This window comes from Helicoverpa zea, chromosome 18, assembly GCF_022581195.2.
Source record: "Helicoverpa zea isolate HzStark_Cry1AcR chromosome 18, ilHelZeax1.1, whole genome shotgun sequence".
Classification (NCBI taxonomy): Eukaryota; Metazoa; Arthropoda; class Insecta; order Lepidoptera; family Noctuidae; genus Helicoverpa; species Helicoverpa zea.
Window position 1 is genome coordinate 11,899,600 of NC_061469.1, and position 9,526 is coordinate 11,909,125.

Below are 9,526 nucleotides of genomic sequence, written 5' to 3' on the forward strand. Positions count from 1 at the left end.
TGTACAAATACTGAGGTAACTTTTGGGTTGTCAATCCCACTAAAATTCGTTCTACTTTATTCTATCATCAAATTATTTACACAAACTCCGAGGGCTTTTGTATAACTTAATTTGGAGGAACTGTATGAAAACAAAACTACGTATCTATAATTTGCTTCCAATACCCGCGTAGTTCCAAATATTCGGGCAATTTCCGTGGAATCTAGATTGGAACACATTACCATACTGGTGAATGTTGGTTTTATTCAAGTTTATAAGTTATTCGCTATGAACATTGATCGGACGTTACAGCGAGACGTGACCCGCGTAAATAGATCTATGAGTGTATAGATGGTACTGAAGTTATTTAGTTTGGACGATAAAATGAGAAACGTTAGAAAATTCTACTACATATTATACCTTTACAATAATCGTTCCACCTGAACATTTTAAAGCAAAAAGAAATTAACGCTTGCATTCAACAACCCTTGCCGTGGTAATAAACCGTGCACCATCTAACACTCGATATCAAAGCGAAGTTCTATACCATTGTTGACTCTATCCAAATCTTCGCTGGTTAAATGGCTAAACACCCGGCCCCTTGTATTTGCACCCATTTGAATATCTATCTTATAAATATGTATGTACAATTTCCTTTATTTCCCATGTTTTTAGATACACTTGCCGTTTTAGGGAGTATTATTGAGTTTTGATGTTATTGTCTAATTAAACTTGCTATATAACTGGGTATCATTATAAAGTTTTCAGTTTTTAATACGGCAATCAGGTTTTATTTGTTCATAATTATTTTCGAAATATTCAATAAATTATAAAAATTGCAGAAAATAAATCTGCTGTCGGATTTTGCTTTCAAGAGTGAATGAACTCCCACATGACACGAAGAAGTTAGAAAACAACTCATGTAGCAGCAAAACGTTACAAATCTGTTGAAACTCTAACAGAATTAGCAAAACGCGACACCAGGGCCTGCAGTCTCGACAAAGATAGCGATCGCTTAACGACAAAATTCGGTCGATAAGTCCTAACGATCCGATCGTAACGATTTTTGGTAGTCTCTACTGCCAAAACTATCGAGTGTCATCGCAAAGTTACCGAATATTTTCGGTAAGATAACGATTTATCGTTATGTCATAGAATTTCCTTGCGACAGTTTTTGACAGCCCGCTAAGTGATAGCTACTATCGATATCGTTCCTATATTTGTTTATTTTACGTCAGAAAATATTAAATAAATAGTAATTTAATAAATAATGGCTTCTGAATATTTAGCATGGGACTTAGTTGTGCTCGAGCACAGACGCGATGTGCTTATGGGTCGACAAATAGCACGAAACAAGCGAAACGATGAAAATCCCTTGGATTTGGAGGATGGCCAATTTCTTCAAATGTATAGAATTTCAAAGGAAATGTTTCACAGGCTACTAAGTGAACTGCGTCCATCTCTCCAAAGACGACGGCCTTACGGACTTTCTGTGGAGTCCCAAGTAAGTGTCTTTGCGACCTACCGTGCATAAATAATATTTCTATAATATATTTTTTCTTATAACTAAGGTTGAACTTTTTTTAAATTTTCTTCTTATTAGATACTGACGGCACTCCGATTTTACGCATGTGGGTGCTACCAACAACCTGTTGGCTTGCAGTGGGGTTGTAGCATGAGCCAAAAATCTGTTAGCCGAGTCATCCGGGCTGTAACTTCGGCAATAAATGAAAAACTTTTAAGAAAATATATTAAATTTCCAATGACTCAAGGAGAACGCCATGCGGCAAAACAGAAATTTAGAAATGCCCCACAGCCATTCCCAGGGGTAATTGGAGCCATTGATTGCACCCATATAAAAATTTTAGCTCCTAAGACCAATGAGGAGTCTTATGTGAGTGGTCACCATGAGGGCCATTCATTAAATGTGCAAGCTGTAAGTTGACCTTCAGTTCTATAATATCTAAAAATATTGTTTGAAAAATATGTACTTACATATTTAATATATTACAGGTGTGTGACCCTGATCTTATTATTTTAAATATTAATGCTCGATGGCCAGGAGCGAGACATGATGCTCACATATGGGCAAATTCACCGGTGCGCTCAACAATGAAGCGACATTTTGAAAATGGGGACCGCCGTGCTTGGCTGCTTGGTAAATAAATGAACATTATAAATCTGCCTCGAAGAGGTTGCCCATTCGACTTCTGAAATTACTTTGTATTTTTAATCTTTTAGGTGATGATGGATATCCTCTGGAACCGTGGTTAATGACTCCCATAAAACATCAACAGCCTGGCACACCGGAATATAAATATACCGAAGCACACTGCTCAGCTAGGAACATCATAGAAAGATGCTTCGGTGTGCTAAAATCTGTGTTTAGATGTCTATCACACCAACGCCAGTTAATGTACGAACCCTATATGGCTGGCCTAATAATTAACGCATGTGCAGTGCTCCACAATATGCGGATAACATATAAATTACCGGAACCAGAGTCCACCACATCCATGCAGCTGGTGGATAATAGTAGATTCCATGATGATATGTTAGAAGTTACAGGTAACTTATGAACTGATTTTTTATTTTACTATGTATGTATACCTAACACCAATACATTTTATTTTTGTTATGCAGGTTCTGGGCGAGCTGTTGCAGAGCGCATAAGAAGAAGGCTAATTAACACTAGTTTCACATAATTATTATACTTTTTTTCATTTATGTACTGTTTCAAATAAAAAACATTTTATATCATTTATTATTTTTATTTATGTAATTATTTATTGCGTCAGCTATTTTGTTTCCGACTTTTACCAATTGCAGCGTCGCCTCGGCTTGTACCTTGGCTGCCTCAGCCTGCATCTTGGCAGCATCTGCTTGCGCTTGAGCAGCAGTTGCCAGCATCTAAAAAACGTTGGATTTACTGAATGTGTCTTAATGTTCTCTAGCATGCTAGTGTGTATAATAATTAAGAGGAAATTTACACTATAACACACCTTCATTGTAGCAGCATTTGCTTCTGCAACTGCTAGAAATTCTCGTCGAGCTGCACTATATTGCTCAGAAACACTTTGGCGAGGATTCAGATCTGAAAATACCCAAAATTATTGGTATTGTAGGAATTATTGGCTGACCCACCTGCAGAACTAATGTTTTTATTATAAATAAAATTTAAGCTTACTCCTCTTTCTTCTGGGTCTCTGTCGCAGTGGTGGTGTTGATGATGCAACAGTTTCTGTCCTTCTGCCACGTACTGCTGGAATTATCAATTATAACACATTAAATAAAAATCAATGAAAATAAACATAGGTGAGCAAAATAACTGCAACTTACTCATTTGTAGTACTGGCGACTGAGGGGCATCTTGCACTTGTTCTTGGATGGGTGGTGGTGAAGAACCAGCCGTTGCTCTGCTGTCATTGATTGCTAAAATATTTTGTTAATTAATATTTTGGTAACATTAGTGTACAGATGTATACACATAATAAAATATATTATAGCAGTAACCAACTAGTTACTAAAAACTCCAACTTACTTGTTTCAGTCGGTAACAATTCCACAAAATCTCTAGCTGTAATAAAATAAATAGTAACATTAAAATTAAAATAATTATATTTTGAATTGAGTACCTATTAATTTAAAAACTTACCCTGAGAATGAGGTAAGGTGAGAACCTCAGAGATTACCACCCCAGCCTCCATCTCATGTTGTAATAACTGTAAATAACAATAAAAGTATTTTTAGTGTTATCAACATTCAAAGATTGAGAATATTAAATTGTATTGAATACAATAATCACAACTTACATCTTCCTCTGGCATAGCGTCTGGGCAGTCTGTCCCAAAGGAATAATCTGCCCCAACTATTGAAATTATCCGGCTCTCGGCCTCGGTCAGGGGAGCAGTGCTGACGCCTCGGTTGCCGGTACGTTTTTGTTCTTTTTTTAATTTTGCCGCCTTACTGCAAGCGCGGCTTTTTAAGTCTCTCCAAACCTACAATTAGAATAATTAACTCAAGTAAATAATAAAAAAAAACTGACGTGGCATGTACATGCTTATAATTAAAACCAATTCAATCTTTGAAAAAGACTTACCGTCATCCACTGCTCTGGTGTCTTTCTAGACCCGTTAGGGAGATTATTGAGCTCCTCGGCAACCTCCCTCCAGCCCGTTTCGAAATTTTCCCGGCCCTGCAAGCCGGTAAATTTCCGCGTGTGCAAATATGGACGCGCTTCTAATATTGATAGTAGTGCATCAATTTGAGCGGGTGTAACACGAGGGCTACGCAGACGCTTACGCCTGAAACATTAAAGTAGTCATTATGTAAACACAGAATACTTCGGATGTATACAAAGTATTCAATTTAGTAAGTACCAAGAATAGGAATAAAAAATTCTCGTTGTAGATGTACTTACCTGACGCTCAAGCTGCTGGCACCCGGCAGGCCTGCGCCTGTTTCAATGACTTCACCGTCCATGAATAGTAATGAATACACCGTTCTCCTTTATTATTATTATAAATCAAACCAATGTTCAAGTGCACAAACAAACTTGACATTGACAGTTTGTTTATGTTCTATGTCTGTATTGCAAGTACGCAAACTATTAAGATCTTTAATATGTGTTTTCTTAAAAAACGGTATGTTTTACTTACACGGTTCGATGCAAAAAGTTTTAATATGATAAGGTTCATCTATTTTCTTTATAATTGTCAAAGGAAACAAAATTGGTTGTGCAAATCTTGTCTACCATTTCTCCCTATAATACAAGGATTTTTTTTACATGCAACATTTTAATACAAATTCACCGCACTATGAATACGGTTTTCGCTATCGTACCGACACGAATATGTCATGATAATTAGCGATGTTGCCCGCTATCTCGGCTGTCGAGACTTGCGTTTATCGTTACTGTCGTTATGGCAAGCGAATATTTTCGTTAATATTTAGCGACTGTCAGTTTGCGATCGAATCGCTATCTTATGTCGAGACTGCAGGCCCAGGGCCTGCAGTCTCGACAAAGATAGCGATCGCTTAACGACAAAATTCGGTCGATAAGTCCTAACGATCCGATCGTAACGATTTTTGGTAGTCTCTACTGCCAAAACTATCGAGTGTCATCGCAAAGTTACCGAATATTTTCGGTAAGATAACGATTTATCGTTATGTCATAGAATTTCCTTGCGACAGTTTTTGACAGCCCGCTAAGTGATAGCTACTATCGATATCGTTCCTATATTTGTTTATTTTACGTCAGAAAATATTAAATAAATAGTAATTTAATAAATAATGGCTTCTGAATATTTAGCATGGGACTTAGTTGTGCTCGAGCACAGACGCGATGTGCTTATGGGTCGACAAATAGCACGAAACAAGCGAAACGATGAAAATCCCTTGGATTTGGAGGATGGCCAATTTCTTCAAATGTATAGAATTTCAAAGGAAATGTTTCACAGGCTACTAAGTGAACTGCGTCCATCTCTCCAAAGACGACGGCCTTACGGACTTTCTGTGGAGTCCCAAGTAAGTGTCTTTGCGACCTACCGTGCATAAATAATATTTCTATAATATATTTTTTCTTATAACTAAGGTTGAACTTTTTTTAAATTTTCTTCTTATTAGATACTGACGGCACTCCGATTTTACGCATGTGGGTGCTACCAACAACCTGTTGGCTTGCAGTGGGGTTGTAGCATGAGCCAAAAATCTGTTAGCCGAGTCATCCGGGCTGTAACTTCGGCAATAAATGAAAAACTTTTAAGAAAATATATTAAATTTCCAATGACTCAAGGAGAACGCCATGCGGCAAAACAGAAATTTAGAAATGCCCCACAGCCATTCCCAGGGGTAATTGGAGCCATTGATTGCACCCATATAAAAATTTTAGCTCCTAAGACCAATGAGGAGTCTTATGTGAGTGGTCACCATGAGGGCCATTCATTAAATGTGCAAGCTGTAAGTTGACCTTCAGTTCTATAATATCTAAAAATATTGTTTGAAAAATATGTACTTACATATTTAATATATTACAGGTGTGTGACCCTGATCTTATTATTTTAAATATTAATGCTCGATGGCCAGGAGCGAGACATGATGCTCACATATGGGCAAATTCACCGGTGCGCTCAACAATGAAGCGACATTTTGAAAATGGGGACCGCCGTGCTTGGCTGCTTGGTAAATAAATGAACATTATAAATCTGCCTCGAAGAGGTTGCCCATTCGACTTCTGAAATTACTTTGTATTTTTAATCTTTTAGGTGATGATGGATATCCTCTGGAACCGTGGTTAATGACTCCCATAAAACATCAACAGCCTGGCACACCGGAATATAAATATACCGAAGCACACTGCTCAGCTAGGAACATCATAGAAAGATGCTTCGGTGTGCTAAAATCTGTGTTTAGATGTCTATCACACCAACGCCAGTTAATGTACGAACCCTATATGGCTGGCCTAATAATTAACGCATGTGCAGTGCTCCACAATATGCGGATAACATATAAATTACCGGAACCAGAGTCCACCACATCCATGCAGCTGGTGGATAATAGTAGATTCCATGATGATATGTTAGAAGTTACAGGTAACTTATGAACTGATTTTTTATTTTACTATGTATGTATACCTAACACCAATACATTTTATTTTTGTTATGCAGGTTCTGGGCGAGCTGTTGCAGAGCGCATAAGAAGAAGGCTAATTAACACTAGTTTCACATAATTATTATACTTTTTTTCATTTATGTACTGTTTCAAATAAAAAACATTTTATATCATTTATTATTTTTATTTATGTAATTATTTATTGCGTCAGCTATTTTGTTTCCGACTTTTACCAATTGCAGCGTCGCCTCGGCTTGTACCTTGGCTGCCTCAGCCTGCATCTTGGCAGCATCTGCTTGCGCTTGAGCAGCAGTTGCCAGCATCTAAAAAACGTTGGATTTACTGAATGTGTCTTAATGTTCTCTAGCATGCTAGTGTGTATAATAATTAAGAGGAAATTTACACTATAACACACCTTCATTGTAGCAGCATTTGCTTCTGCAACTGCTAGAAATTCTCGTCGAGCTGCACTATATTGCTCAGAAACACTTTGGCGAGGATTCAGATCTGAAAATACCCAAAATTATTGGTATTGTAGGAATTATTGGCTGACCCACCTGCAGAACTAATGTTTTTATTATAAATAAAATTTAAGCTTACTCCTCTTTCTTCTGGGTCTCTGTCGCAGTGGTGGTGTTGATGATGCAACAGTTTCTGTCCTTCTGCCACGTACTGCTGGAATTATCAATTATAACACATTAAATAAAAATCAATGAAAATAAACATAGGTGAGCAAAATAACTGCAACTTACTCATTTGTAGTACTGGCGACTGAGGGGCATCTTGCACTTGTTCTTGGATGGGTGGTGGTGAAGAACCAGCCGTTGCTCTGCTGTCATTGATTGCTAAAATATTTTGTTAATTAATATTTTGGTAACATTAGTGTACAGATGTATACACATAATAAAATATATTATAGCAGTAACCAACTAGTTACTAAAAACTCCAACTTACTTGTTTCAGTCGGTAACAATTCCACAAAATCTCTAGCTGTAATAAAATAAATAGTAACATTAAAATTAAAATAATTATATTTTGAATTGAGTACCTATTAATTTAAAAACTTACCCTGAGAATGAGGTAAGGTGAGAACCTCAGAGATTACCACCCCAGCCTCCATCTCATGTTGTAATAACTGTAAATAACAATAAAAGTATTTTTAGTGTTATCAACATTCAAAGATTGAGAATATTAAATTGTATTGAATACAATAATCACAACTTACATCTTCCTCTGGCATAGCGTCTGGGCAGTCTGTCCCAAAGGAATAATCTGCCCCAACTATTGAAATTATCCGGCTCTCGGCCTCGGTCAGGGGAGCAGTGCTGACGCCTCGGTTGCCGGTACGTTTTTGTTCTTTTTTTAATTTTGCCGCCTTACTGCAAGCGCGGCTTTTTAAGTCTCTCCAAACCTACAATTAGAATAATTAACTCAAGTAAATAATAAAAAAAAACTGACGTGGCATGTACATGCTTATAATTAAAACCAATTCAATCTTTGAAAAAGACTTACCGTCATCCACTGCTCTGGTGTCTTTCTAGACCCGTTAGGGAGATTATTGAGCTCCTCGGCAACCTCCCTCCAGCCCGTTTCGAAATTTTCCCGGCCCTGCAAGCCGGTAAATTTCCGCGTGTGCAAATATGGACGCGCTTCTAATATTGATAGTAGTGCATCAATTAGAGCGGGTGTAACACGAGGGCTACGCAGACGCTTACGCCTGAAACATTAAAGTAGTCATTATGTAAACACAGAATACTTCGGATGTATACAAAGTATTCAATTTAGTAAGTACCAAGAATAGGAATAAAAAATTCTCGTTGTAGATGTACTTACCTGACGCTCAAGCTGCTGGCACCCGGCAGGCCTGCGCCTGTTTCAATGACTTCACCGTCCATGAATAGTAATGAATACACCGTTCTCCTTTATTATTATTATAAATCAAACCAATGTTCAAGTGCACAAACAAACTTGACATTGACAGTTTGTTTATGTTCTATGTCTGTATTGCAAGTACGCAAACTATTAAGATCTTTAATATGTGTTTTCTTAAAAAACGGTATGTTTTACTTACACGGTTCGATGCAAAAAGTTTTAATATGATAAGGTTCATCTATTTTCTTTATAATTGTCAAAGGAAACAAAATTGGTTGTGCAAATCTTGTCTACCATTTCTCCCTATAATACAAGGATTTTTTTTACATGCAACATTTTAATACAAATTCACCGCACTATGAATACGGTTTTCGCTATCGTACCGACACGAATATGTCATGATAATTAGCGATGTTGCCCGCTATCTCGGCTGTCGAGACTTGCGTTTATCGTTACTGTCGTTATGGCAAGCGAATATTTTCGTTAATATTTAGCGACTGTCAGTTTGCGATCGAATCGCTATCTTATGTCGAGACTGCAGGCCCAGCGTTCCCCGAAGATTTCATAAATGACGAATACTCAGGTACGAGTAACTTCACGCTCAACTCGAATTTCTCAAAACTGAGCATTTGAGTGCTCAAATGGGATTGCGGTGTCTCGAACGCAAACACTATTAGGATGGGAACAAACAGGACAAATGGATTTAGACTCTCAACAATTTAATTGTTCCGCTTTGTTAATTGATCGAGACGAAGATTTTCGGATGAAATGATTACTATTGTTCTGGTTTGGGGATTTTGGACCAGTTTAGAGATGAGTATTTGGAGTTTATAGGGAGAGTGGTATCAATATTACGGGTAGATTTTGAAGCTATTGCATAGCTTCTATCGCAGGCCTTGAGCGCGACACCAAATCCAGAAATTCCGTAACGAAAAAACCTCACGCTCTGCTATCACTTTCACTCAGTGTAGTTTCTCTTTCTTACGTCTAGTGTCAGCCATGTTATTTGTCAAAACCAAGTCAAACTTCATTTCGTGCCGTGTGTTTTAAATGTAAATGCAAGTTT

The 9,526-nt window shown here is 37.5% G+C and overlaps 4 protein-coding genes across 4 annotated transcripts; 2 read left to right on the plus strand and 2 right to left on the minus strand.

Annotated features, from left to right (window-relative positions):
- Nucleotides 1-964: 964 nt before the first annotated feature.
- On the plus strand, nucleotides 965-2,739 carry LOC124638812 (putative nuclease HARBI1). Its single transcript, XM_047175921.1, has 5 exons — nucleotides 965-1,483; nucleotides 1,583-1,915; nucleotides 1,993-2,137; nucleotides 2,221-2,547; nucleotides 2,623-2,739. The coding sequence occupies exons 1-5, from the start codon at nucleotides 1,250-1,252 to the stop codon at nucleotides 2,682-2,684; spliced, it is 1,101 nt and encodes a 366-aa protein (XP_047031877.1). The 5' UTR covers nucleotides 965-1,249; the 3' UTR covers nucleotides 2,685-2,739.
- LOC124638813 lies at nucleotides 2,735-4,893 on the minus strand. Its single transcript, XM_047175922.1, has 9 exons — nucleotides 4,400-4,893; nucleotides 4,079-4,283; nucleotides 3,792-3,977; nucleotides 3,635-3,701; nucleotides 3,521-3,556; nucleotides 3,319-3,411; nucleotides 3,167-3,241; nucleotides 2,982-3,073; nucleotides 2,735-2,889 (listed from the first exon to the last, which is right to left on the minus strand). Exons 1-9 carry the CDS (start codon nucleotides 4,459-4,461, stop codon nucleotides 2,737-2,739), a joined length of 969 nt encoding a protein of 322 aa, XP_047031878.1. The 5' UTR covers nucleotides 4,462-4,893; the 3' UTR covers nucleotides 2,735-2,736.
- A 93-nt stretch (nucleotides 4,894-4,986) lies between these two features.
- On the plus strand, nucleotides 4,987-6,761 carry LOC124638811 (putative nuclease HARBI1). The gene is made up of 5 exons (XM_047175920.1): nucleotides 4,987-5,505; nucleotides 5,605-5,937; nucleotides 6,015-6,159; nucleotides 6,243-6,569; nucleotides 6,645-6,761. Exons 1-5 carry the CDS (start codon nucleotides 5,272-5,274, stop codon nucleotides 6,704-6,706), a joined length of 1,101 nt encoding a protein of 366 aa, XP_047031876.1. The 5' UTR covers nucleotides 4,987-5,271; the 3' UTR covers nucleotides 6,707-6,761.
- LOC124638814 lies at nucleotides 6,757-9,005 on the minus strand. The gene is made up of 9 exons (XM_047175923.1): nucleotides 8,422-9,005; nucleotides 8,101-8,305; nucleotides 7,814-7,999; nucleotides 7,657-7,723; nucleotides 7,543-7,578; nucleotides 7,341-7,433; nucleotides 7,189-7,263; nucleotides 7,004-7,095; nucleotides 6,757-6,911 (listed from the first exon to the last, which is right to left on the minus strand). The coding sequence occupies exons 1-9, from the start codon at nucleotides 8,481-8,483 to the stop codon at nucleotides 6,759-6,761; spliced, it is 969 nt and encodes a 322-aa protein (XP_047031879.1). The 5' UTR covers nucleotides 8,484-9,005; the 3' UTR covers nucleotides 6,757-6,758.
- Nucleotides 9,006-9,526: the final 521 nt, after the last annotated feature.

Excerpts from the sequence above, each read along its gene's own strand:
- LOC124638812 (XM_047175921.1), top strand. The coding sequence starts at position 1,250 with ATGGCTTCTGAATATTTAGCATGGGACTTAGTTGTGCTCGAGCACAGA. Across the intron at positions 1,916-1,992 it reads ATTCATTAAATGTGCAAGCT|GTGTGTGACCCTGATCTTAT; the intron begins GTAAGTTGACCT and ends AATATATTACAG. Across the intron at positions 2,548-2,622 it reads TGATATGTTAGAAGTTACAG|GTTCTGGGCGAGCTGTTGCA; the intron begins GTAACTTATGAA and ends TTTGTTATGCAG.
- LOC124638813 (XM_047175922.1), bottom strand. The coding sequence starts at position 4,461 with ATGGACGGTGAAGTCATTGAAACAGGCGCAGGCCTGCCGGGTGCCAGC. Across the intron at positions 3,242-3,318 it reads GTCGCCAGTACTACAAATGA|CAGTACGTGGCAGAAGGACA; the intron begins GTAAGTTGCAGT and ends TGATAATTCCAG. Across the intron at positions 3,074-3,166 it reads GAGACCCAGAAGAAAGAGGA|ATCTGAATCCTCGCCAAAGT; the intron begins GTAAGCTTAAAT and ends GGGTATTTTCAG.
- LOC124638811 (XM_047175920.1), top strand. The coding sequence starts at position 5,272 with ATGGCTTCTGAATATTTAGCATGGGACTTAGTTGTGCTCGAGCACAGA. Across the intron at positions 6,160-6,242 it reads CCGCCGTGCTTGGCTGCTTG|GTGATGATGGATATCCTCTG; the intron begins GTAAATAAATGA and ends TTAATCTTTTAG. Across the intron at positions 6,570-6,644 it reads TGATATGTTAGAAGTTACAG|GTTCTGGGCGAGCTGTTGCA; the intron begins GTAACTTATGAA and ends TTTGTTATGCAG.
- LOC124638814 (XM_047175923.1), bottom strand. The coding sequence starts at position 8,483 with ATGGACGGTGAAGTCATTGAAACAGGCGCAGGCCTGCCGGGTGCCAGC. Across the intron at positions 8,306-8,421 it reads GCCAGCAGCTTGAGCGTCAG|GCGTAAGCGTCTGCGTAGCC; the intron begins GTAAGTACATCT and ends TTAATGTTTCAG. Across the intron at positions 7,096-7,188 it reads GAGACCCAGAAGAAAGAGGA|ATCTGAATCCTCGCCAAAGT; the intron begins GTAAGCTTAAAT and ends GGGTATTTTCAG.